Genomic DNA, 26,854 nt, shown 5'->3' with positions numbered 1-26,854 from the left:
ACTTTGTCATCCTGCTGTGACAATATACTCCAATCTTGTAGAATAAGCACTTTATTCATCCAACATAAGGGCATTGTCAAGCTGTCTTCTGGAGGTACTTAAAATACTTCCAAAGCTTCACTTCTATTTAATGGCATTTCACCTAACTTACCAATCTGGACAAAGGTCGTCCTCATCTTCCTGTTCAGAAGAGACTGAAGAGAATTGACTGGTAGAGATGGCCTGGCGGTTCGCGGCGAAATTTGCTCGTTCGCGGTCCGTCAAACAGGTGGACATCTGGCGATATTCGCGGCGGTCCGCCATTTTACATTGAGAAGAACTTTGACCCATGACACATCCATCAGGTGGTGCAGGACAGCCAATTGAGACACTTCAGCACATGGACATACCCCCTACCTTATAAATAGACCTGATCTGGCGGCCATCTTACATTCTGCTTTTTGTCAGGTTAGGTTCCACCAAAATAAAAATATTTCACCAAAAAAAAAAAAGGTTTTACTCACCCTAAATAGCTGTTTCTATGCGGAAGTGCCGAATCTGCCTCTTCATCGTCCGCGGTGGATTCTCTTCCTCCTCCTACACTGGGCGTCTTCTTGTGAATGGGGCGCGCTGCATTCTGGGAACTGTGTGTGTCCCAGAAAGCAGCCTGCCCATTCACAAAGCGCCGCGCTGCATGCGCAGTAGGAAACGGGCAGTGAAGCCGTACGGCTTCACTCCCTGTTTCCCTTACTGTGGATAGCGGCGCTTGGCGCTGCCAGGATCGAGGATCAGCCTCGGCGGGGGCTGACATCGCTGGCGGCTAGGACAGGTAAGTGTCCTTATTAAAAGTCAGCAGCTCCAGTGTTAGTGGCTGCTGACTTTCAATTTTTTTTTTTTTTTTTATGGAACCTCCTCTTTAAGGTCTCAAGACAAAAATTGAAGTACAACAGGACCTATTGTTTTAACTGGGAGTAGGTTTAGAGTTACCTTATTACCCTTACCATGGCTCCATGGGATTGTTTCTTAGTGAAATGCAGAGATGGGGGAAAAAAAAAAAATGTCCTTACTGCAAAATAAAAGATTAGTGGTTACCAGAGTTAACTACTTCAGAACATCTAGTTTCCTCTTTATTATGAAGTACAAGGTAGGTTATGCCTATAAAATGTATAGGTACACATGCAAAAACACATACTAAATTTTTATATATATATATATATATATATATATATATATATATATATATATATATATATATATATATATATATATATATATATATATATATATATATATATATATATATATATTTTCTTTTTTTTTTATTCAAAAAATCAAATTAAAAACAAACAATTCTTTTATTAGCTGGGCAAGGTACACAGTACTTACAAATACAGCTAATTAAAAAAAAATGAAATACTGTATCATAAAACAAAAACAAATTATGTACAAATAGTTTAAGTAACAAATTCACAAGTTTATGCCTGCTCTAGTTCTCAAGACTCAAAAAAAGTCAGAAATAAAACATTCCTGCATGCAAACAGCAATGCTTGTGAGTATATTAAAAATGCTGTTATAGCAGATTAATTGTACTTGTTCAGTGAAGGGTTAATCTTATTGAACAGAAAAGTAATGGCATTTTATGCCAGTTTTTTTCTCCCCCACAAAAATTTAAACATCACATTTTGTACTACCTCTGTAACCCAAATGAGTCCCTAAAGCCAACGAGACTTGAGAAATATATAAAACAAGACCTAGAATCAATATAAATTTGATAACTTATGCAATATATGAAAAGTCTCTTTCCGCCATTTTCTTCACACAAAGGAAGAAGAATTTAAAGAACAGTAAACCAGAAAAACAGACCGCTACAATGCATATTTCCAAACTCAGATGAGGAGTCCAGCTTCTTGTATGATATGAAAAAAAAGACAGCCAGCTCTTCACCTCAGTGTAAAACCACATTGAGTGTTTTGAATACTGCCCACATTTTTTTTTTTTTTTTTTTAAATCGCTTTACTTAAAAAATAATTTTTTTTTTTCATTAATTTTTATGTCGCAGTATGACTGCAGACCCTTTTCTGCTCTACTTTTTTTTTTTTGTTTTTTTTTCATCCAGATTTATATACAACACATGATTTATTCAAGAAAAGGCTTGCCTAGGATTTTCTTGGTGGTAGGTGCACTTTAAGAACAAAGTCCAATATGTTAATGCTGGGTTGAGGATTGTTAAAAATCTGAAGTCGTCTTGGAGTTGTAAGGTGGCATCGTTTTTGTTGTGTTTAGGACACTGTCAGAATTGTTGCATCATCTGTGTAAAAACATCTCTTCCCTGAGATGAATCCTGCAAGGATAAGACAATAAGACCAGGCGCTTGCTTGCCCCCCACATGCAACAAAGCCATATTTAGACACACTTACCATTTTTACAGATCTGTATTAATGAAATTCCACTTCCTAGAACACAAAAAAAAAAAGAAGGGGGAGATGAAACCATGTATAGAAGCTTGGGATTTTTTTTCCCCCTCGTTAACATACATACTTCAAATCAACATCTAGATGATAGGACATGTGAAGAAGCAGGGAACCTCCCCCCCCCCCCCCTCTTAGTAATATGGTGGGAAATAACAGCATACTTAAAAGTATAGGTTCACTTTTAGTAACATGTTACACCCATATTTAGCATGTAACATGTTACTAAATCATTTGCTGCCACCCAGACCCGATTCCCTGATGTGACAGTGGGAGGAGATCTTTTCCCCACACCTGCTGTCACAATTCAAAAACAGGGCTCTACCCACGTGACTGTCTCAGTCATTTACAGAGCTCTGTGAATGAACTACAACTACTGTCAGACATTTTAGTTTATTTTTTTTATTAAAAACACATATAGGAGCATTGTGTGTATATGAATGGTGCTGTGCTGTTATTTGAACTATAATGAAACCTGTGTGACACAAGTAATATGCTGTAAATGGAAAAGTAAATACTAAAACTGCACAAGATGGCAGTAGAAACAAACGTCAAATACAAAAAGCCTTTCAAAGTAAAACTGTGAAAAAGATATCCAATGCAAGTATAAATCTTATGCAGCAAAAATCATTTCTCGGAGTTCATGGACGGACACAGCAGCCTTTGACCTTAGGGTTATATCCGCTTCCTTCCAGGAGAGTTAGGCAGAAACAAAGCACTTTAAGTGTTAACACTTTCCTCAGTGCAGCTCCTCCCAGGGGGCGTGGTTCCCCGGGTATAACCCACACCCTGCTCTAGCAGCTCCAGTTCGTAACAAGCAGTACAAACAAAAGGAGGGGGTGGGTGCCGTGTCCGTCCATGAACTCAGAGAAATTGATTTTACAGTGAGTACAAAAATACTATTTTCTCTTCCATTCATGGACGGACACAGCAGCCTTTGACCTTAGAGACGTCCCCAAGCAGTGTCAAAAAATTTGAGGGGTGGGAAAAACACAGCAAACCAAGCTACACCACAAACAAAACCGGGAGTTACTCAACGGAGGAACTCCAACTTTAAACTGCTGCCTGTAACACCTTGCGGCCGAAGGAGGCATCAGAAGATGCACTCACATCCACCTCGTAAAACTTTGAAAAGTGTGGACCGACGACCAGGTCGCTGCCTTACACACCTGTAACACAGAGGCTTGATATCGGAAAGCCCAAGAGGCACCGATCGCTCTGGTCGAATGCGCCGTAACCCCGAAAGGGAGGCATAGGCCTGAAGCACAACCTGTCGTATCCACCTAGAAATGGTGGCCGTTGAGACTGCCAGACCTTTTCTGGGACCAGCCACCGACACGAACAGTAAGTCCGACTTCTGGAACGGAGCCATAGCAGATAAGTACACTCGTAGGGCCCGAACCACATCCAGGGAATGTAAAGTGGCCTCCTTCTGGTTATTCGGCTGAGGACATAAGGATGGAAGAACAATGTCTTCATTAATGTGGAAAGCCGAAACCACTTCCGGGAGAAAAGACGGCTGCGGTCGCAGCACCACCTTATCCTTATGGATGACCAAATAGGGAGCCTTGCAAGACAAGGCCGCCAGTTCAGACACTCGTCTGATCAAGGTAATTGCTACCAGAAAAAACACCTTTTTTGACAGAGTCAACAAAGGAACCTTTCGGATGTCCTCAAAGGGAGCATCCTGAAGCACCGAAAGGACCAAGTCCCATGGAGTAGTGAATGGCGCACCGGAGGAGCCACATGTCGGACCCCCTGTACAAACGTACGCACCAAGGAGTGCGCCACCAAAGCTCACTGAAAGTAAACGGCCACAGCCGAAATCTGACTCTTAACCGCACTCAAGGCGAGAGCCTGATCCACTCCCTGCTGTAAAAAAACAAACAAAAAACAAACAGCAGAATCCTAGACACCGCATATGAACGAGGGTGCCACTTCATCTCCTCACACATAGAGATGTAGGCCTTCCATGTACGATGGTAAATCCTACGTGCGGTAGACTTCCGTGCACGCAGCATGGTAGAGACCACCGAGCCTGACAGGCCTCGGTCCTTCAGTACCTGGCTCTCAGACACGCCGTTAAAGCCAGCGACTGTAAAGCAGGGTGGAAGATCGGACCCTGCGACAGATCTTTTCTCAGAGGTAGACACCAGGGGGCGTCTGCCACCAGACGCACCAGGTCCGCGTACCAGGAGCGGCGCGGCCAGTCTGGGGCGATCAGGATTGTTGGAATCCCTTCGGCTTCCACTCTGCGCAGCAGGCGAGGAAAAAGCTTCAGAGGAGGGAAGGCGTAAACCAGTCAATAGTGACCCCCAGGAGCCACCAACACGTCCGACGTGTCCGCCCGCGGGTCATTCGACCTGGCCACGAACCGTGGCACCTTCCGGTTGAGACGGGACGCTAGAAGGTCCACGTCTGGAATGCCCCACTTTTGGCACAGACTCCGAAACACCTCCGGGTGAAGTGACCAGTCTCCTGGGTCCAGTGTTTGGCGACTTAGGTAGTCGGCTTGACAATCCTGAACACCCGGAACGTACACGGCGGATAGAGCCGGACAGCTTGATTGCTCAGAGCTCCAGAACATTGATCGGCAGGCTAGACTCCCAAGTCCAGCGCCCCTGGCCTGACTGGGTGCCCCAAACGCCCCCCCCCAGCCGGAGAGGCTGGCATCCATTGTGACCACTGTCCAGCGACATGGCAGAAACTACTTCCCGGCCTGAAGCACCGGAGACGTCAGCCACCACACCAGGGAAGACTTGACTCAACTGAATCTGGGAATCCAGAGAGGACGGGAGCCTGTCGCAATGTGACAGAATCTCCTTCTGTAGTTCCCTGGTGTGGAATCGGGCATAAGGAACTGCCTCGAAAGAGGCCACCATCAGACCCAGAACCCTCATGCAGAATCGAAGAGACGATCACTTCTGGGTCAACAACTGCTGCACCGCAGATTGCAGAGTCTGAAGTTTCTCTGTTGGGAGAAAAACCTCTCGCCTCCGCGGAATCCAGGACTAGCCCTAGGTATTCCAGACGCAGAGACGGAACCAACACTAACTTCTGGATATTCAGAAGCCAGCCGAACTCTCAGAGAGTCTGACACGTGATAGACACATCCTCTTCTAATTCTGAGCCTGAGGAAGCTCTCAGGAGAAGGTCGTCCAGGTATCCCACGATAGCGATCCGTCGCTGTCTCAGCAGGGCCAGTATCGGGGCGAGCACCTTGGTGAAAACCTGTGGTGCAGAGGCCAAGCCGAACGGGGGGGGGCACAAATTGAAAGTGGTCCTCCCTGATCGCAAAGCGCAGAAACCTCTGGTGCTTTGTGCATATGGGAACACGCAGGTATGCGTCCATGATATCCAAGGATGCCATGAAGTCCCCCTGATGGAGCGCTATTACCGAGCGAATAGACTCCATCCTGAATTTTTGCACTTTGACAAAGCAATTGAGGTCCAGGATTGGACGGACCCCTTCCTTTTCGGGGACTACAAACAGATTGGAATAAAACCCCTGAACCCGTTCCATCAAGGGAACTGGCACATTCACTCCCCTGACCAGAAGATCCTGGACAGCCCCTAAAAAGCCTGCCGGCGAACCGGAGGAAGCAGGAGGTTCGAAGGAAAAAAATCTGTTTGGTGGACAAGAGAGAGAGAGAGAAACCATCTTGTACCCTGAGGAAACTACCTCGCAAACCCACCAGTCGGAGAGGAGAGATCTCCACCGAGCCGCAAAGCCGGCCCCCCACCCGAGACCGGGTCAGACCTTCATGCGGAAGCAGGTTTGTCCACAGGCTTGTGGAACCAGGGGCGCTTCTGCCCTGCAGCGGGTGCCCTAGCACCTTGCAAACTTTTTCCTGCTGCACTGGGCGCACGAAAAAAACTGCATTGGGGTAGTAAAAGAGGGCCCTTGCCTACTGCAAGGCTCCTTGCCCTTCCCAGACTGTGGGAGCAGTGTGCTTTTATCACCTGTGGCATCCTTAATGATGTTATCCAGGCAAACACCAAAAAGCCGTTCACCCTTAAAGGGCAAATCCACCAAGGCTTTCTTGGAGGACTGGACCGCAGACCAGCATTTCAGCCACACAAGGCGGCGTAGTACCACCGCATAGGCGGAGGCTCTGGAAAGCAAGGGAAGCGTATCCAGGGCCGACTCACAGACAAATTTTAGACCCTGAACCAATTGTTCAGCCAGGTCCTTGCAAGTCTCGGAAGCATCCTGCTCCTCCAGCTTCTGCAGCAACAACTTTGCCCGTTCAGTCAGTGTCTGCGACACCAGAGACCCGGCCACGACCGGTCTCACAGCCGAACCCACAACTGTGAACATAGAGCGGGCCACAGACTCCACACTCCTATCAGTGGGGTCCGTAAAAGCAGGAGCCCCTACCACAGGCAATGTGGTGGCTTTACTCAGTCTGGACACAGGAGGGTCCACTGACGGAGGAGAGACCCACTTTTTTTTTTAATTCCTCCTCAAAATGGATAACGGACCGCAAAGTTTTTAGGAACAGCAAAAACTTTGTGGCGTGTCCCACTCCTTACATAGCAAATGCTCCAAATAAGGAATACAGGGAAATACTTTTGCGGTGCTGGGCGGCTTGCAGAACCCAAAAGGGACCGGCACAACTGGTGCTCCCGCCAAATCCTCAAGTTTATGAGTATCACGCACCGCAGAAATAAGAGCTCCAACAAATTCCCTATCATTTACTGACCCTGAGGAAGAGTCATCCTCACAGTCCGTGTGGGTTAAGCCTGCATCATCTGACATTACAGAACCAGAAGCAACAGCAGGCAATGAGTCTGTGTCAGAGACATCCCCAGAAGCAGGCTCAGGGAGGTGGCGCTTTATACCCCCCTACTGGGCACTAGCTGCTTCAAACCTGGCGAGAAATGCCTCAAGTACAGCCGACATTGCCTCAACAGATGCGGCAGGAGCAGGGCGATGAAAGTATAACTCAGGCATTGCCGAGGCAGAAAAACCAGGTGCAGGTTCCATATTGCCCCACCGCTGTGTACTGCAAGACAGAACACCCCACGGACACCTCCTGGCTGCAAAAATAGAAGCAGAGGCCTCCCAGGGACACACCACCCCACCCAGCTGCAGAGAGCTGAAAACCTGAGGTGTGCTCTGATGTGCCGGCTGTGCTGTGTCTGTCACCTCAGGGAAGAATCACAGCGCTAAAACTGTCACAAGAGGCCAAGAGATTTCCCAAGATGGCCGCCATGTGAGGTAAAAATCACCAGCGGGCTACAGGAAAATGGCCGCCGAGCCATGTAAATCGCGACCACTGCAAAATGGCGGCCGCGGCGCAGTTTAAAATCCCCAGTGACGCACCAAACACCTCATACAACACAGCAGCACCCCCCAGAGTAACACAGTCCCCCAACACACGGGCCCCGGTGGTAATAAAGAAAACCCAGGAGGCCCTCCTTCACAGCTGCTACCCAGTCAGGGGAAGGAGGGAGAGGAAAGCAGGGCGGACCCTCAGTCGACCTCCCCAGGGAAAAACACCAGCCAAACCACCTTGCCAGGGCAAGGGGCCACTACTTACCCGTCCCGCGACTACCGGCTGGAGGTATCCCGGACAGAACCAACGTCCACTAACGGCATGGCTGCCGGCCAGACACACTGACAAGGCCATAGAGACTGGTCATATGTGTGTCCTGGAACATGTAGTTCCCCGGCCGCCCCTGGAGCAATGGGGCCTGTCGTGGACGACCCAGAGCTGAGGGCCGGCACACGCTCGATGGCCGAACATGGGGGGACTACAAGAGTCAAGACCCAGCCTGTCACCCAGTCGGCTGTTGATAGAAGAATCACAGGATTCAAAAATGCAGGAACAAAATAATAAAAAGCGAGAAAATCGCAAGAAAAAAAATCTCCAGAGTACAGGACTCCAGAGTGCCTGTCCTCTCCTGTCGTTAGGCAGAAAAAAACTGGAGCTGCTAGAGCAGGGTGTGGGTTATACCCAGGGAACCACGCCCCCTGGGAGGAGCTGCACTGAGGAAAGTGTTGTTAACACTTAAAGTGCTTTGTTTCTGCCCAACTCTCCTGGAAGGAAGCGGATATAACCCTAAGGTCAAAGGCTGCTGTGTCCGTCCATGAACGGAAGAGAAAGTATAGCAGTAAATCACTCAGTGCTCATACGGGATACGCGTCGGGATTGGCTGAAAGGCACACCGGAAGTGACGCGGGAGATGAGCTTGGCGCTCGTGAATGTTATACTGTGTCTCACCTTGCTTAATGTGAGTGTCACTTTGTGTTGGTTTTAACAATACATTTTTATACGACATACTACACTATTTGGGCATTCCCCTTCTTCCCTTTGCATCCCTCCCAAGGCGAGAGTGGAAGCTCAGTACAGAGAACCAACCATCCACCACTTAATATCAAATTCTTGGATAAATGGGAGGACGACTCTCAAAGGCTAAAGAGGCCACCAGCTATCTATGCAAGGACCTACAGAGGATATCTGAATTATTGGTTGTTTTCCCATGCGGTTACCTTACAGCAGTAAGGTGAGAGCCTACTTCACATAGAGGTGTCACTGCATGGAATGAAGAGACAACTGTCACTTCCTTCACAGTTTGCATGGTTAAGATTGGAGCACCACACCTTTCACTCCTCATCTCAGGATTATTCTAGAGACTTTATAATAGTTTCACTACATGCATTGACATGATGTTTATTTTACAGGTGAAACTCAAAAAATTTGAATATCGTGCAAAAGTTCATTTATTTCACCAATGCAACTTAAAAGGTGAAACTAATATATGAGATAGACTCATTACATGCAAAGCAAGATAGTTCAAGAAGTGATTTGTCATAATTGTGATGATTGTGGATTTGGGGTTTTCATGAGCTGTAAACCACAATCTCAGAAAATGTAAATATATTGTGAAAAGGTGCAATATTCTAGGCTCAAAGTGTCCCACTCTAATCAACTAATTAAGCCATAACACCTGCAAAGGGTAAATGGTCTCTCAGTCTGGTTCAGTAGGAATAACAATCATGGAAAAGACAGCCGACCTGACAGTTGTACAGAAAACCATCATTGACACCATCCATAAGGAAAGAAAACATCAAAAGGTAATTGCAAAAGAAGTTCGAGGTTCCCAAAGTGCTGTATCAAAGCACATCAATAGAAAGTTATGTGGAAGGGAAGCGTGGCAGAAAAAGGTGCACAAGCAGCAGGGATGACCGCAGCCTGGGGAACATTGTCAGGAAAAGGCCATTCAAAAGTGTTGGGGACTTTCACAAGGAGTGGAGTGACGATGGAGTCAGTGCATCAAGAGCCACCACACACTAGGGGTGCACCGGATCAAAAAAAAACTCACGGTTTGGATCCTTCCCTCGGATCACCACCATATAAAGTCCCCACTGTAATATCCACATCTCCCCCACTGTAATATATGTTTGATGTAATATATTACAGTGGGGAGATGTGGATGTTAGTAATATCCACATCTCCCCCACTGTATATACGATTGTCTGCTTGCTTAGTCTTACCACTACAGAATAGAACACCACAAGCAGGCAGATCCACGAGCAGTTGAGGCGGGTGATGACGTCAGCGCGCCGCTCTAGGGGAGCTCACCTAGGCTGCCGCCGGGTGTACCAAGATAGCCACCGCTCCGGAGCTAAGCCGAAGCCTTTCCTATGGTCGAGGCAGCGGAGCTCAATCCGCGGATCGCCTGGTGTGCCGACCCGAACGGATCAATGACGATCTGTTGCACCACTACCACACACAAAGACGGACGGATCCTGGACATGGGCTTCAAATGTCGTATTCCTCTTGTCAAGCCACTCCTGAACAACAAACGTCAGAAGCGTCTTACCTGGGCTAAAGAAAAACAGACCTAGTTTGTTGCACAGTGATCCAAAGTACTCTTTTCTGATGAGAGAAAATGTTGCATCTCATTTGGAAACCAAGGAGCCAGAGTATGGAGGAAGAGTGGAGAGGCACACACTGCAAGATGCTTGAAGTCCAGTGTGAAGTTTCCACAGTCTGTGTTGATTTGGGGTGTCATGTCATCTGTTGGTGTTGGTCCACTGTGCTTCACCAAGTCCAGGGTCATCGCAGCAATCTACCAGGAGATTTTGGAGCACTTCATGCTTCCTTCCGCAGACGAGCTCTATGGGGATGCTGACTTCATTTTCCAGCAGGACTTGGCACCTACCCACACTGCCAAAAGCACCAAAACCTGGTTCAATGACCGTGGGATTACTGTGCTTGATTGGCCAAACTCGCCTGACCTGAACCCCATAGAGAATCTATGGGGCATTGCCAAGAGAAAGATGGGAGACATGAGACCAAACAATGCAGAAGAGCTAAAGGCCGCTATTGAAGCATCCTGGTCTTCCACAACACCTCAGCAGTGCCACAGGCCGATAGCTTCCATGCCACACCGCATTGAGGCAGTAATTGCTGCAAAAGGGGCCCAAACCAAGTACTGAGTACATACATATGCATGCTTATACTTTTCAGAGGTCCGATATTATTCTATGTACAATCCTTGTTTTATTGATTGCATGTAATATTCACATTTTCTGAGATTGTGGATTTGGGGTTTTCATGAGCTGTAAGCCAAAATCATCACAATTATGACAAATCACGGCTTGAACTATCTTGCTTTGCATGTAATGAGTCTCATATTAGTTTCACCTTTTAAGTTGCATTAGTGATATAAATGAACTTTTGCACGATATTCTAGTTTTTAGAGTTTGACCTGTATGAGCACAGATTGATTTACCACTGTTCTTTTTGCTGCAAAAGATATTTGCATTGGATACCTTTTTCACAGTTTTACTTTGGAAGGCTTTTTGTATTAGACATTTGTTTCTACTGCCATCTTGTGCACAGTTTTAGTATTACTTTTCCATTTACAGCATATTACTTGTGTCACACAGGTTTCATTATGGTTCAAATAACAGAGTAACACCATTCACATACACTTATTACTTTGGTCACGGATTCACCCATCAGTGTTTGCAGCAGTTTTATTTATTCTCACCTTCATTGTTAGCACAGGAGTATTCCTTTATTATTTTTACACTAGGCCCCTTTCACCGTCAATTTCGCAGCACTATTCGGCCGCTAGCGGTTTTACCCCTGCTAACGGTCAAGAAAGGCACATTGCAGGCGGTATACCCGCGGTGCCCACATTGCAGGCGGTATACACACACCTCTCCAAAGATGCTGCTAGCAGGACTTTTTTTACCGTCCTGCTAGCGCATTGCTCCAGTGTGAAAGCCCTCGGGAGTTAAACACTGGAGAGACAGAAGCGGCTGTTTCAATTCGGCTTGCAGGCACTATTTTAAGCTCCTGCAAACTTCTCCATTGTGAAAGGGGTCTTAAAGCAGAGGTTCACCCTAAAAACATGTATTTAACATTCACACTATGCCGTTTTTTTTTTTTTGCTGTACATACCGTCTTATTGTTATTTTCCACCCGCCTTCCGGGTTCTCACTCCCACGGGAGTAGGCGTTACTATGCAGAGGCTAGATGATTAACGCCTTGTGAAAAACTCCCCCCGGCGCATAAGGCGCGTCATCAGTTTTCCGAAAGTAGCCGAACGGCTAGTCGTCTCTATACGGCGCCTGCCGTGTAGAGCTGACTGTGCAGGCGCCATATAGAGCCGGCTACTTTCGGAAAACTGGTGACACGCCTTATGCGCCGAGGAGAAGTTTTTCACAAGGCGTCAATCATCCAAACGCCTACTCCCGCGGGAGTGAGAACCCTGGTGGAAAACAATAAGACAGTATGTACAGCAAAAAAAACAAAAAAAACGGCATAGTGTAAATGTTGGCATTATGCTGAATGGAATGTTAAATACATGTTTTTAGGGTGAACCTCCGCTTTAAGGATCATACATTTGCTTTTTTCCAAATAGGTCAGCATAAGCCAGATAAAAGTCTGGTGTCGGCTGCTGAAACCAAAATGACAGTGTTTACAGAGAGACAATTATCTGTCAGTGCCGGGCACAGGGGTTGGAGTGTGCAAACTGGACACAGTTTCCCTAGTGAGTTTCCTCCCTTTTGTAGTGGGGTGAGCAAAGCCCAATAGGGAAACAGACATTTGTCCCTTTTCAGGTCCACCTTACTGTTGCCCCACAGTGCATGTCTGTGTTCAGACCCCATAGCCACTATTCAGTCCAATAAAGGCTTTTGAATATGCCCACTGACATACGCCACCAGTAAAGCAGACCTGATGGGGAATTAGTCTTGCAGTTCCCCCATCAGGCTCTGCTCACCCAGTGGCACAAGTAATTTCCCAAACATGGGCATTGCCATTTATATATCACCACTCACCTTACCTGACCCTCTTCTCTACATTTAGATTTTGGCTATGGGATCTTCAAGCCGACAGCTGAGTTGGATCAGGGATACAGCACTGCTTGCGAAGTAGATACATAAAAGCTTCCCAGCACTACATGCCCTACTTTGAGTACTGGTGTACCACCATACACCAACTCAAAGCTGGTCATAATAACTGCCAGTTTCCTCATTTACAAACTGGCAGGACTTCTTTAACACTCTTTCTGCCATAGCGACAGATTTTTAAAGTGGTGATAGTTAGAACTACTACTTTTGGGATAAAGGTTTTACATGAATAAATAAAAGCTGATCTTTGCAAGCATCCCTTCTAGTGGTAAACGGTTTGTAGCAACACTCTAAACCGATTCATCTGCGGGACAGCTTGCTCTGTTAAAAATAACAGATTTACAGTCTGGATTACCAGATGAAAATAAGAGTCTAAAAAAATAAATATTAATCACATCCAAGAATTGGTAACCTGCAATATAATGAAGGTATACAAGTAGTGTAGAACACCAGAAGTGTTCTTTGACTTGACTCCAACACCACAATCTTTTTACTGAAAAACAGCCATAACTGCACTGGTGATATTTTGTTCTTGTCCAAGTGTGAAATAAAGTGATTGTAAAAGGCAAAAGTTTTTTTTTTTTTATCTTAATGCACTGGCTCGGGTATCCCCGAAGCAAGCTGCTTGCGGTGGAGCAATCAACAGGAGGGAGGGACCAGGAGCACCGAAGAGGTACCCAAAAAGAGGAGAATCTGGGCTGCTCGGAGCAAATCCACTGCACAGAGCAGGCAAATATATAACATGTTTTGTTTTGTTTTTTGCTTTTAAGAACAAAGACTTTAGTATCAATTTAACACTGCATTTGGCTAGTAAAACACGAAAAATCATAATCAATCATTAAGAAGAAAAACAAGAGAATATTAGGCAAAGCATTAAAAAAAAAAAAAATAATCCTTGTTTGTGTACCTGTACGTGTAAGTGGTGTTCTTCTTTTTCTTTAGGGGAGAAAAAACGTCCACCATCTCCTCGCTTTCTAGCCATAGCATGACGATGTCGTGACTCATGCAAGTATTTCTGAGATTTTAAAATAAAGGCAAATGCAAACATTAGATTCGCAACAGATACCTCACAGCATTCTGTATAGTACCCTACTTCCTTTAGACCATGGCTTGACAAATTTGCTTGGAATCTAGGGGCCAGCTAAAAAGAAAAGTTAGGAGCCAGGAACACACCCCGTCCCGCCGAGCTCACGTGCAGAAGCGAACGCATACGTGAGTAGCGCCCGCATTTGAAAGCAGTGTTCAAACCATACGTGATGTATCGCCGCGATTGCTAGACCTCCTCTAACTCAAAACCTGCATCCTGTAGAATTTTTTAAATGTCGCCTATGGCGATTTTAAAGGGTAAAAGTTGGGTATCAATTTACTCGGCGTAACATTATCTTTCACAATATAAAATAAATTGGGCTAACTTTACTGTTGTGTGATTTTTTCCCAAAAAAGTGCGCTTGCAAGACCGCTGCGCAAATATAGTGTGACGGAAAGTATTGCAACAACCGCCATTTTATTCTCTAGGGTGTTAGAATAAAAAATATATACAATGTTTGGGGGTTCCAACTAAGTAAAGGGAATTAGCATTGCTGGTTGTCTTGTCATACCAACGGCCACCACAAGAGGGCGCCAGATTCCAGAAGGAACCATAGGACTGCAGAAGGCCGCAAAGCCACAGCCTCAATTACCGGCTGGCGTGGCCTGACGTGATCATGATGGGGGGGTGCGCATGGAGACAGGGTACCCCCAGCTGTGCCGCCCCAGGTCGATAATTCTAGTCGCACATGCGACCTGGCGCACAGGGTTTGTCGAGCCCTGCTTTAGACTATGTTATGGTATTAAAAAATCTGTAACGACAGAAATATGGGAGGCTGCCACTACTGTCATTCTAAAAAAAAAAAAAAGTAAATGTTAAATACAAGTACTGTAACTCTTAAACTACTATTTTTTCAGAAGAACTGTTCAGCAATGGCAGAATTTTTTTTTATTACAGATTTTTTCCCATAAAGCCCCTTTCACACAGGCAATCCTGTCAGTTTTTCAGGCGGACCTGATCAGGCCCTCTATTTGTATGAACCTGCGAGTGCAAATAAACTTGTCTACATTTACATCTACCTACCAACCAATCCATTCTTCCGGAGGGTAGTCAGGTGTACACAAACAGCCAGCCCGTTTACTCTCGACCACCAATAGAGCAGAATGGGCTGTGCCCATGTCTGCATAAATTGAGTGGTCACAGACCTGCCTTCTGCCTGCTCCTGCTTAGCTAATCTGATTCTGCCCTGTGTGAAAAGGGGTTTCAAAGTGGAACTTCACCCAAAAGGGGAAGTTCTGCTTATTTGCATCCTCCCCCCTCCACTTTTTTTTTTTGTGGTTTCGGTTTTGACTGGTACCCGCTGCCATTTTTGGTCAGTTTGCCCCCTCTCCTTAACCCCACAGACTTCTGGAACATATTACTGGTCTCAAAAGACTGCAGGACCCACTCACAAAGCAAGGCAGGTCGTACATGCATAGCAGGAAACTGGCTGTGAAGCCGCAAGGCTTCACTGACAGTTTACTTTATTCAAGATGCCAGTGCCTGGATCCGAAGCCGATTGAAGAATCGTTTCGGATGAGGACATCCATTTAATAAAAAAAAAATAAAAAAAAAAAACAACACACACAACTCAGGAACAGTATTTGTAGCTGTATGACAGAATTCAGACCGAATAGTTATTCCTCCCCCTAGCCACCACCACACCTCAGTTTACCTACGTTAAATACAATTTTGAATCTGACATTTGTCAGACCTACTGAATTTATGCAACAAATAATTGATGCGATTTAGGACATCGCAAAGCCAGATACTCACTCTCCTCTCTTTGGGGATTTTACCCTCTGCCTCCAATTTAGCTCTTGCCTGCCTTCGCTTTAATATTCGGTGATATTGTTTGGCATTTACATACAAAGGTTCTTCCTCCAGCATTTCAGCTCCAGGAAGCGGTATTCTTTGCAGTGCTGGAACAGAGCCTCCACCGGGTACCATCTAGTTAAGGGAGGATACGCTATGTAAGGTAAGAAATGTTGCATTTATAAATTTACACTGTACACTGGACTTTACTTACCATTACCATACCTCCCGAGTTCATAACATTCCCTGTCATTGGTAGGGTGACAGTAACTGTTCCTTGATTGCTATTGGTTGTATTTGTGTTTGCTCCAGCTTGAACAATCTGAGCCCCTGCCAGGCTAGCAGCAGGTATGGTGATCATTCCAGTAACAGGCACAGTAACTTTAGTAAAAAAAAAAACAGGTAAGGGAGGGGGAAAAAAAAAAAAAAAGGGGGGGGGGAGAGAAGTTACTATTTGTAGTTTCTGGAAGTGTTATTACATATTCTGTAAAATTTGAAATAATGAGCAAAAGCAGGCAGCAAACTACAGCCATGGCCAAAAGTTTCGAGAATGACACAAATACAAATTTTCACAAAGTCTGCTGCCTCAGTTTTTGAGATGGGAAATTGCATATACTCCAGAATGTTCTGAAGAGTGATCAGACGAATTGCAATTAATTGCAAAGTTCCTCTTTGCCATGAAAATTTACTTAATCCCATAAAAAAAAAAAATTCCACTGCATTTGTGAAGAAGGCTTCAGGGTGCCCAAGAAAGTCCAGCAAGCGCCAGGACCGTCTCCTAAAGAGGATTCAGCTGCGGGATCGGAGTGCCACCAGTGCAGAGCTTGCTCAGGAATGGCAGCAGGCAGGTGTGAGCGCATCTGCACGCACAGTGAGGCGAAGACTTTTGGAAGATGGCCTGGTGTCAAGAAGGGCAGCAAAGAAGCCACTTCTCTCCAAAAAAAACATCAGGGACAGATTGATCTTCTGCAGAAAATATGGCGAATGGACTGCTAAGGACTGGGGCAAAGTCATATTCTCCGATGAAGCCACTTTGCGATTGTTTGGGGCACCAGGAAAAAGACTTGTCCGGAGAAGAAAAGGTGATTGCTACCATCAGTCCTGTGTCATGCCAACAGTAAAGCATCCTGAGACCATTCATGTGTGGGGTTGCTTCTCATCCAAGGGAGTGGGCTCACTCACAATTTTGCCCAAAAACACAGCCATGAGTAAAGAATGGTACCAAAACACCCTCCAACAGCAACTTCTTCCAACAATCCAACAACAGTTTGGTGAAGAACAATGCATTTTCCAGCACGATGGAGCACCGTGCCATAAGGCAAAAGTGATAACTAAGTGGCTCGGGGACCAAAACTTTGACATTTTGGGTCCATGGCCTGGAAACTCCCCAGATCTTAATCCCATTGAGAACTTGTGGTCAATCCTCAAGAGGCCAGTGGACAAACAAAAACCCACCAATTCTGACAAACTCCAAGAAGTGATTATGAAAGAATGGGTTGCTATCAGTCAGGATTTGGCCCAGAAGTTGATTGAGAGCATGCCCAGTCGAATTGCAGAGGTCCTGAAAAAGAAGGGCCAACACTGCAAATACTGACTCTTTGCATAAATGTCATGTAATGGTCGATAAAAGCCTTTGAAACGTATGAAGTGCGTGTAATTATATTTCACTACATCACAGAAACAACTGAAACAAAGATCTAAAAGCAGATTAGCAGCAAACTTTGTGAAAACTAATATTTGTGTCATTCTCAAAACTTTTGGCCACGACTGTACAGAGATTGGTAAGCTTGATTTTGCGCAACAATGAGCTGCAAGTCCTGGGCGAATACAAACCTACCTTGCTGTAGAATTGTTCCATCTGCATTTACTGGTTGGTAAACAATAGTTTGTCCTTCAGCTGTCTGTGCCACCTGCTGACCCTGAACAGCAATCTGTTGCTGACCCTAACAATTTGGAAGTGGAAAAAAAATAAAAATAATAGCATCAATCCATGCAAAAAATATATATTTCAAATAAAAGGAGAAGAAAAAAAAAAGTTTCCACAAATGTCTGCACACTATACCTGATTCTGGCCTGCAGTAACTGCTGTCTGTGGTTGCTGAATAATTATTTGTTGAGTTTGCCCCTGCTGTGTTTGAACCTGCACCGCTTGTCCCCCCTGGATCTGGATCTGCCCTGGCTGCACCAGCTGAATCTATAACAGACAATTGAATACTATGACAAACACTGAACCTTACTTCAAACGAATCAAGCTTGCTGAGCACAAAATTGTGGGGGGGTAGTCGGAACCTTTGCCGCACACAAACCGAAATATAGAAGGTGGAAAACCAACCTGTTGAAGGCCTTGGGATCCAGACACAGGGACTTGCATTAGAGTTTGGCCTTGTCCACTCATAGCTTGTACCATGATAGGCTGCCCTGTGGATGTAATTAGCTGTCCTCCACTGACTTGAACCATGAGTGGCTGGCCTTGTACCTTAACCGAGAAAAAAATAAAAAAAGTTAGTCATATAAGACAAATGCTATATGCATACTCCTGTATGCTATGAAACTATAAACAGATATGTTAAAAGGGGTTTTCCAGCTGCAATATGAGGAATTGCTACATTCTTAATACTGCCATGCTATATGTCAACTGTTAAAAAAATGAAATAAAGCCAAACTGTTCTAATTCCCTAAGCACAATTTTGAAATGTGTTAATAAAACCATACATATCACAACTCATTTATGCATCCAGGTGGACTATACCTTGTTTCTTTCAGGACAAATTGGCTTTCATTTGGTGGTAAATTATCATTTCATTTTTTTATTGTATATATATCTTGGTACTACCGTGACCTAATGCAAAATAACCAAAAAATTAATTCTCTTACTCTGGACGATCGCAGGGATAACCACAAATGTGTATGCCATTTGTATCTGTAGTACAATCAAAAACAACAGTACGCATTTTGTTTTTATCCCACCCAAAGCACACCGACACTAAAAAAATAATAATTTTTTAATCCTGCCCAAAATATACTGACCATGACCTTTGAACCACACACTAACCCTGGTCCCTGACCTAGAGATCAAACCTTGATCTAGCCATTTTGTTCTCTCTGCAAGGAGGGGAGGGAGCGGGAGACCGATCATTACGATAGCCAATAAAAGGCTACGACAGTGAATAGGTGACCTGGAACCATGAGTTACGGGTACTGAGCGTTCGTACAGGACTTGCTGTGTGGGGTGCTCCCAGCACAAAGACAGATCTGCTTCTAGATTGTAAGCTCTAATGAGCAGGGCCCTCCGATTCCTCCTGTATTGATTTGTATTGTAACTGTACTGTCTGTCCTTATGTTGTAAAGCACTGTGCAAAATGTTGGCACTATATAAATCTTGTATAATAATAATATATGCGGCCCCAGGGGAAAAAGCCCAGTCCAGTGACACCACATATATAATGTTGGCGTAAAGGGGTTTCATAAAAACAAGGGGCTGATTGTTATGACAAAGGGGTTGTAAAGGTTTTTTTATTTTATTTTCTAAATAGGTTCCTTTAAGCTAGTGCATTGTTGGTTCACTTACCTTTTCCTTCGAGTTCCCTTCTAAATGTTTTTTTCCCCCCTTTGTCTGAATTTCTCACTTCCTGTTCCTCCTCAGTAAGCTTGTGAACACAGCATCTCCCCGCAGGGATGTAGTCCCAAGGGAGGGGGCGAGCACGCTGACTAACCCCCAGCCAGAACGGTTTAGATGATGGGGGCAAGCTTACTGGAGGAACAGGAAGTGAGAAATTCAGACAAAGAAAAACAACATTTTGAAGGGAAATCGAAGGAAAGGGTAAGTGAACCAACAATGCACAAGATTAAAAGGAACCCATTTAGAAAATAAAAAACGAACCTTTACGACCCCTTTAAAGTGCATGTAAACCTTTATTCTTTTATTTTTAATCAATGAACAAAAAGTAAATGAACAAAGGAGAAATCAAAATTTGGTGTGACCCGCCCTTTTTGCCTTCAAAACGGCATACATTTTCTAGGTACACTTGCAGTTTTTGAAGGCACTCGGGGGGTAGATTGTTCCAAACATCTTGGAGAACTAACCACAGATCTTTTGTGGATGTAGGCTGCCTCAAATCCTTCTGTCTAGTCACATAATCCAAGACAAACTCGATGTTAAGCTCAGAGCTCTGTGGGAGCCAAACCATCACTTCCAGGACTTGTTCTTTACACACGGTGTCGTCAACTCCCATGCCGCGGCACACTACAGGGCCGTGGCCTTTCTGCAGCTGGACCCAGGGCGGGGGCGGGCAGCATGAGAGAGCCCAGCAGCCAACATGAGACAGCCGGCATATGAGTGCGGAGGTGGAAGAGATAAGCGAGCGGGCAGACAAGCAGAGATGACATTTCTCTCCGCCCCCGCATCGCTGCTCTTCTGCCCTGTCAGTCTCAATGTCTGAGGTGTGGCGGGGAGGAGAGAGGACATTATCTCACACCGCTTTCCTGCCTTCACTCGGCCACCACTCTGTGCTAAATGGACCAGTGTTGTCACCAATGCAGTGGCAGGCAGCATGGCAAGTGACATTCCACATCTTGTAGCAGGTGACGTGGCAAGTGACATTCCGCATCGGCTGACAGGTGACGTGGCAAGTGACATTCCGCATCGGCTGACAGGCAACATGGTAGGCGACATGGCAAGTGATATTCCGCAACAGGCATTGTGGCAGGTGATGTGGTAAGTGACATTCCCCATCCTGTGGCCGGTGACATTCCCCATTTTGCGGCAGGCATGCGACATCTCTCACCGCTCTCCTGCCTTCACCCAGCCACCCCTCTGTGCTAAATGGACCAGTTCTTCTACAAATGCAGTGGCAGGCAGCATGGCAAGTGACATTCCACAACTTGTGGCAAGTGACATTCTGCATCTTGTGGCAGGCAGCGTGGCAGGTGACAGGCAACATCTGGTGGCAGGAGACGTGGCAAGTGACACACTGAGGGCTCCCACTAATTCTGCATTATGGCGAGTTGAACTAATTTATTACGTGCTAGCAATTCCAAGGTCAGATGAGCTGGGATACCAACGAAAAACACCACTATTAAGCTTTACCTCTAGCAATTCAACTGGCCTCTTACACACTGTACTAAAGTGTGACATTGTACTGAGCACACACTACGTAATCAGAAAAATGCAAGGATGGGCTGTATATCACTTGTGTGTATCTGCGAGTATGCAGACAAGTATAAAAATTATACTAGCGTTATTTTAATGAAGGATGGTCGACATGTGTGTATTTGCACATATACAAAAACACTGAGTGGCGACTCAGCACTCATCTATACACAGTGCATACTACCTGCCTGTGTGTACAGGAACTTTGAAACAATGGGCTGCATTAAGATCACAAAAAAAAAAAAGCCTGTATGCCTGAAAACTGGTCATACAAGAGGCCTAAAAGTTGTACACATGCCACAGTTTATGAGGTCTTCCCCCAGTCAACAGATTTTAACTATAGAACTATGTAATGTTTAAGTCCTATGTACCCGTGGTGTTGACTCCTTGGCAACAAAACATGCAATTTGAAAAGAGTGACACTATCGTTTTCAAAACATACAATAAGCTAGCAGCAGAGTGCACTAATAATTACCAATATACAATGCTTTTATTCTAGGTCCATAGCCAGTGGGATGTAGGAGCAATAAAGATGACACTGTTGTGTAATATCTGGGACCTACAATGGTGAAAAAGTCACTAATGTAGAAATGATCTGAATAGGTGTGGTGTAGAGAACTTACTAACAAACTTGTCAGGAAGTTAACTGATGTAAGGTTAAAACCCAATTTGCAAATAGTCCCTGAACCTGGAAAACCCCCTAAAAATTTGTACACGGCTATGAAATATATATATTTTAGAGACACTCCAGCAACAGAAACATTCACTCTACTAACAATAATGACCTTACTAGTGTTTGTAGATTAATAGCAATTCTTTTTTTAATCCTCAAATTCAAAACACCTTTTCCTTCTTCCAGCTGGCAGCCCAGTCCACAGACCCATTATATAAAATAGGTTCCCAATTGTTTAAAGGTGCTACCACGTAATCCTTGAGACACCTGTAAGGACACAAAGTTCTGTGTACCACTCCAAGCTCCACCGTGGGACTTATTTGAATCCTCAACACCGACATTGTTGCCAACCCTGAATATCATGGCCAAGAGTTATTAAGCAACATACAAGCTGATCATTAAAGGATCAGTAAAAAATTAATAATAATAATAAAAGTACCAAAAAGCAGCAGAACAAAAGTAAACACTGCCATTCTGGATACTTTAGGTGTGCTCTACCAGGGGATGGTGTTTGTTTTGTATCTGGAGTTACTCTTTAAAATACAGATTTCACATTAAAACACAGATTACATCAAAATGAGTTCAGTTCTACTGGGTTTGCATTTCAGCCATGCTTCCTTTTCCAATGCTCAGAACAGAAACAAAGCAAACTGACAATGTAATAAAATTATAAAATGGATACAGGCTTAACCCTTTCGTTGCCGGAGCCATTTTTGTTTTCCTTTTCACGTGTTAAGAAATGCACATGTATCTTATTACTTCTACATGCACGTTTCTCTCTCCAAGAGATTGTTTACATGTTGTAGTAGTTATGTCAGCAGCAGCGGAAAGGTGAATTGCAGTGTACAAATATTTTGAAAACATGCTGGATTAATAATTTACAATGTCATGCAAGAGACAAAAACTACAAGTGACACTTTAGACAATGTAACTGATCCATGCTAACATGAATGAGTAGGCAATGGCAAGTTCTATATGGTGACGTTTACATTCACCTGCCAAACACAACTACCTGGAGGGTCTGAACTTGCTGCCCAGAGGCTGCTCCCACTTGAGCCTCAGTCTGTAACTGGACAGCAGTGACAGCACCAGGCTAAGAAAAGGGAAAGGAATAAAGAGACAGCCTGACTATGAGAGAGTGCCAGGAGTCATACATCCAAACAATAACACTAATTTGTTTTTTTTGGGGATCCATGTCGACTGGCTTTTGTTCACTTCAGACAGGTTTTGAACACCCATGCAATTCTCTGGGAACGCAAAACCTGCTTGAGGCAGGTCAAAATGTCAAAGATTAAGGGCCAGTTCACACAAGATGCAGTTCCGTGCTTTTTTTCCCTGCACTAAAAATGTATGCACAGTGTTTTCCATGTATTCCAATGGCTCTAGTTCACACCAGTGCAGTCAGTTTTCAGTACTGGATCTGACTGCATTGGTGTAAACTAGAGCCATTGGAATACATGGAAGTCAGATTCAGTACTGAAAACTGACTGCACTGGTGTGAACTAGAGTCATTGGAAAACACTGTGCATGCATTTTTAGGGACCGTTCACACCACAAAAATGCACTCCGTATACATTCCGGCAGGGCTGTGGAGTCGGAGTCGAGGAAATTTTGGGTACCTGGAGTCGGCAAACAATGCACCGACTCCTACTAAATTTAGACTGGAATAAAAAAAAAAAAAGCAAGTTTAAATGTCCCAATTCACAAAAAGTTATAATTAATGACTTCTCTACTGTAAGAATACAGACCAATGCATGCAGTGCCTCACGTAACCGCAAAACGAACACGTTTCATGTGCTTCACTATATGGCACGCAACGCACAATTAGGAGCTGCAATACTTATACTTTCCATAGTGTTGTGTTCTGCTTTTACAGGGAACGCATGTTAGAGAACCATTGATGCGCGCCGAATTCACACCGCGGTGACGTGTCGCGCCGTCGCCGCGATGATGACGTGCGCGACGCTGTCATATAAGGATATCCACGCAAATCATTACGACGCATGCGAGGGATGGGTTCAGACGGATCGATCCGGTGAGTCTGTACAGACCACCGGATCGATCCGCTGGAGCCGATTCCAGCGGATAGATTTCTTAGCATCTGCGGAAAAATATCGCGGAAAAATATCCGCTGGGTTGTACACACCAGCGGATCTATCCGCTGGAACTGATCCGCAGATCAATTCCAGCGGATAGATCCTCTCGTGTGTACGGGGCCTAAGTGTCCAAATAAAAAAATTCCAACAGGAGTTTTATAAAGCACTAAAAGAAGTTGAAAAGTATGATCGCTCATCAAAACTTACTGTTGAAGAAGCCAGCCTTGTTTATCCAGAGATCGTTAGTGATGTGGCCAGAATAGTTACTGCAATGCCACCCACCCAAGTCAGTGTCGAAAGATTATTTTCAGCCCTAAAAATAATAAAGTCTGACTTAAGAGCCTCTATGAAAGAGGATCTGGCAGAGGCAATTCTCTTCCTTAGAACTCTACATTGAATTGATTTGCATTTGCTAAGCCTAGAACTACATTTCAAGATTAATATAAACCATTTCTAGGTTTTGCAGATTTTGTTTTTGGTTCATTATAGATAAGCTTTGTTTTTGTTCTAAAACAACCAAATAATGTGGTTTGTATTTTTGAACTGGTAAAGATCCTGTTCCTGATGTTTATGCCTGCTGCCACTATCCAGTCACTTGATTGTTTTCATTGTGTTTGTCTTTTGCTTAAACTGTGCAATACAGTAGACTGTTGGCTTCCCAGCCAGTAGTCCTGTGGTAGGTTGCGTTTCTTTCCCTCAAGGAATGTATAAAATACATTCGCATATTAATACAGAGGAGTCGGAGTCGGGGAGTTGGAGTCGGAGTTACATAAAACTGAGGAGTCGGAACATTTATCTACCGACTCCACAGCCCTGCGTTCCGGATCAGTTTTTGCTTACAGTTCACACCACATGCAGTTCCAGTGCATTTTTGATACCATTTGCTAGGTTCCAGTACAGTTCTGTGCAGAAAAAAATGCAGCACGCTCTACTTTTTTTTTCTGCACTTGAAACTGACTGGTGTGAACTAGAGCTATTGGAACACATGGAAAACACTGCATGCATTTTCAGTGCAGAAAAAAAAGCGCACAGAACTGAATCTGGTGTGAACCAGCACTAAATGCACCTGTCAGTGAATTCTGAATGATCTCAGAAGCTTCTCAAATTGACATCAAATCAATGCCAGTGACACAGCCCCAAAGCACAAAGCACACACATTGATTAGTTATTAAAAATTAGTTTACTGAACAAATTGGGAAAGTAAAATGTCAATTACAAGATTAAAATGATTGCTAGTATTATTTATAAATTTAAACAATGCGTTATGCCAACTGAGAATTATTCTACACATTATAAGTTGAATGCAATCCGCCTCCAACTCTCACCTGCTGCTGTTGGATTTGCCCAGCCTGCACCACAATCTGCTCCGGCGAGCCATTGCTACTTGTGTATTGCTCCATCTACAAGTATGCAATCTGTCTATGCCTGTAAATATAAATAAAAGCAATGAAAATCAAATATTCTGGCAATAAAAATGTATAGTGCAATTTCCCGGTTCTTTTTTTCCCCCCTCAAACTATTCCCATCACAAACAGTTCAGACACACTTCCTAACATATCCCAGAACTAAACTGGATTTTCAATTCTCAGAAACCTTACATACAGCATATCACAGCTCACGCCCACGGCCCATAATTTCAAACTTGTATGTGCGCTCTTACAAAGGGTGGGCATATTTAGCATCTGCATCCCATTATCTGTTATGGAAGCCTACTACACAGCAACAAAGTTGTAATTCAAAATGTTTTATAATCAACACATTTTGGAAAAATTATTAAAATACATAAACACATTGGGGGTTATTTACTAAAGGTAAATCCACTTTGCACTACAAGTGCAAAGTGCACTTGGAAGTGCAGTCGCTGTAGATCCGAGGGGGACATGCAAGAAAAATAAAAACCAGCATTTTAGCTTGCACATGATTGGATAATAAAATCAGCAGAGCTTCCCCTCGTTTCAGATCTTCTCCTCGGATTTACAGCAACTGCACTTCCAAGTGTAGTGCAAAGTGGATTTGGCTTTTGTAAATAACCCTCATTGTATTGCAGCAATTCAAAAGGTAAGATGATTGACATCAGCGTGTGTGTATAAGTGAAGCTGAAGAAGACCGGACCAAAAATCTAACAGATTCCTCCATTGATTGTATTTGGACAACCAGCATCAGTAGATATCAAAATCCCTGAAGGCAGTCACTGTTCCTCTAGAACATTTTCTACCCGGCTCCTTTGACAAAAGTTAAATAAACAAACAAACAAACAAACAAACAAACAAACAATCTACTATTGTCGAGCCAGGAGGTGCCGACAGGTGCAGCCACATTCATAGTTTGAATGGCAGAGGTTGTAAACCTCAGGACATGAAATATGAACAGAACATATCCCAGAATGGGCGCTTGTCTCAATTAAAAGCATCATTTCTGTGTGCAACCAGCATGAATCACTTCTGACAAGTTTTCCTGACACCAAGAGACAGAATGGTGACAGGGGAGGGATCACCAGCTGATTGACACCCTCAGCTATGTTGCTGTGTGTGGGGGGTCCCTACCATCCAATTATCTCTCCAGAGTGTAATGTCAGCTCTCTGCCCCCTTTTTCTTAACTCCCAGACAAACTTTATAAACTCTGCACTTTAAATGGATGTAGACAAGAGAAGATTTCAGATAAACAGATACAACTCATGTAGGAGAATTTGTTTCTTCTCTGTAACACTTGTGGCCAGTCACTTCACTGGGTATATGTAAGGGCTCACAACCACTTTAACCACTTCAGCCCCAGAAGATTTCCCCCCTTAATGACCAGGCCATTTTTTGCGATACAGCACTGCAACGTTTTGCGCAGTCGTGCAATGCTGTACCCAAACAAAACTGATGTTCTTTTCCCACAAATAGAGCATTATTTTGGTGGTATTTGATCACCTCTGCAGTTTTTAGTTTTAGTTTTTTTTGCGCTATTAAAAAAAAAAAAAAAAAAGCAACAATTTTGAAAAAAAAAAAAAAGTTACTATAATAAATATCCCCAAATTAAAAAAAAATTAAAAAATAAAAATAAAATTCATCAGTTCAGACCAATATGTATTCGTCTACATATTTTTAGTAAAGTAAAAATAAACATTTGCAATTGATTGGATTGCGCAAAAGTTATAGCGTCTACAAAATTAGAGGCATTTTTAGAAAATTAGAGGCATTTTTATTATAATATTTTTTTTTACTTATAATGGCAACAATCCGCGATT

At 44.1% G+C, this 26,854-nt stretch overlaps 1 protein-coding gene across 4 annotated transcripts in view; it reads right to left on the bottom strand.

Moving 5' to 3' along the window:
- Window positions 1-1,322: 1,322 nt before the first annotated feature.
- NFYA (nuclear transcription factor Y subunit alpha) overlaps window positions 1,323-26,854 on the bottom strand; it is a 39,863-nt gene continuing 14,331 nt past the window's right edge. For 2 of the 4 annotated variants that reach the window (XM_040337652.1, XM_040337653.1), the window contains exons 2-11: window positions 24,950-25,049; window positions 22,538-22,621; window positions 18,039-18,182; window positions 17,769-17,900; window positions 17,544-17,649; window positions 15,921-16,087; window positions 15,668-15,841; window positions 13,733-13,840; window positions 2,397-2,432; window positions 1,323-2,320 (exon numbers count right to left, since the gene is read on the bottom strand). In XM_040337652.1, coding sequence (XP_040193586.1) covers window positions 2,415-2,432; window positions 13,733-13,840; window positions 15,668-15,841; window positions 15,921-16,087; window positions 17,544-17,649; window positions 17,769-17,900; window positions 18,039-18,182; window positions 22,538-22,621; window positions 24,950-25,024 — 1,008 coding nt within the window. In that variant the 5' untranslated portion in view covers window positions 25,025-25,049 and the 3' untranslated portion in view covers window positions 1,323-2,320; window positions 2,397-2,414. The remainder of the gene's footprint in view (window positions 2,321-2,396; window positions 2,433-13,732; window positions 13,841-15,667; window positions 15,842-15,920; window positions 16,088-17,543; window positions 17,650-17,768; window positions 17,901-18,038; window positions 18,183-22,537; window positions 22,622-24,949; window positions 25,050-26,854) is intronic. The other 2 variants (XM_040337655.1, XM_040337656.1) reach the window with 2 other exon arrangements.

Source organism: Rana temporaria, chromosome 2, assembly GCF_905171775.1.
Source record: "Rana temporaria chromosome 2, aRanTem1.1, whole genome shotgun sequence".
In the NCBI taxonomy this organism is placed as follows: domain Eukaryota; kingdom Metazoa; phylum Chordata; class Amphibia; order Anura; family Ranidae; genus Rana; species Rana temporaria.
This window is presented reverse-complemented; position numbering and strand designations above follow the sequence as displayed.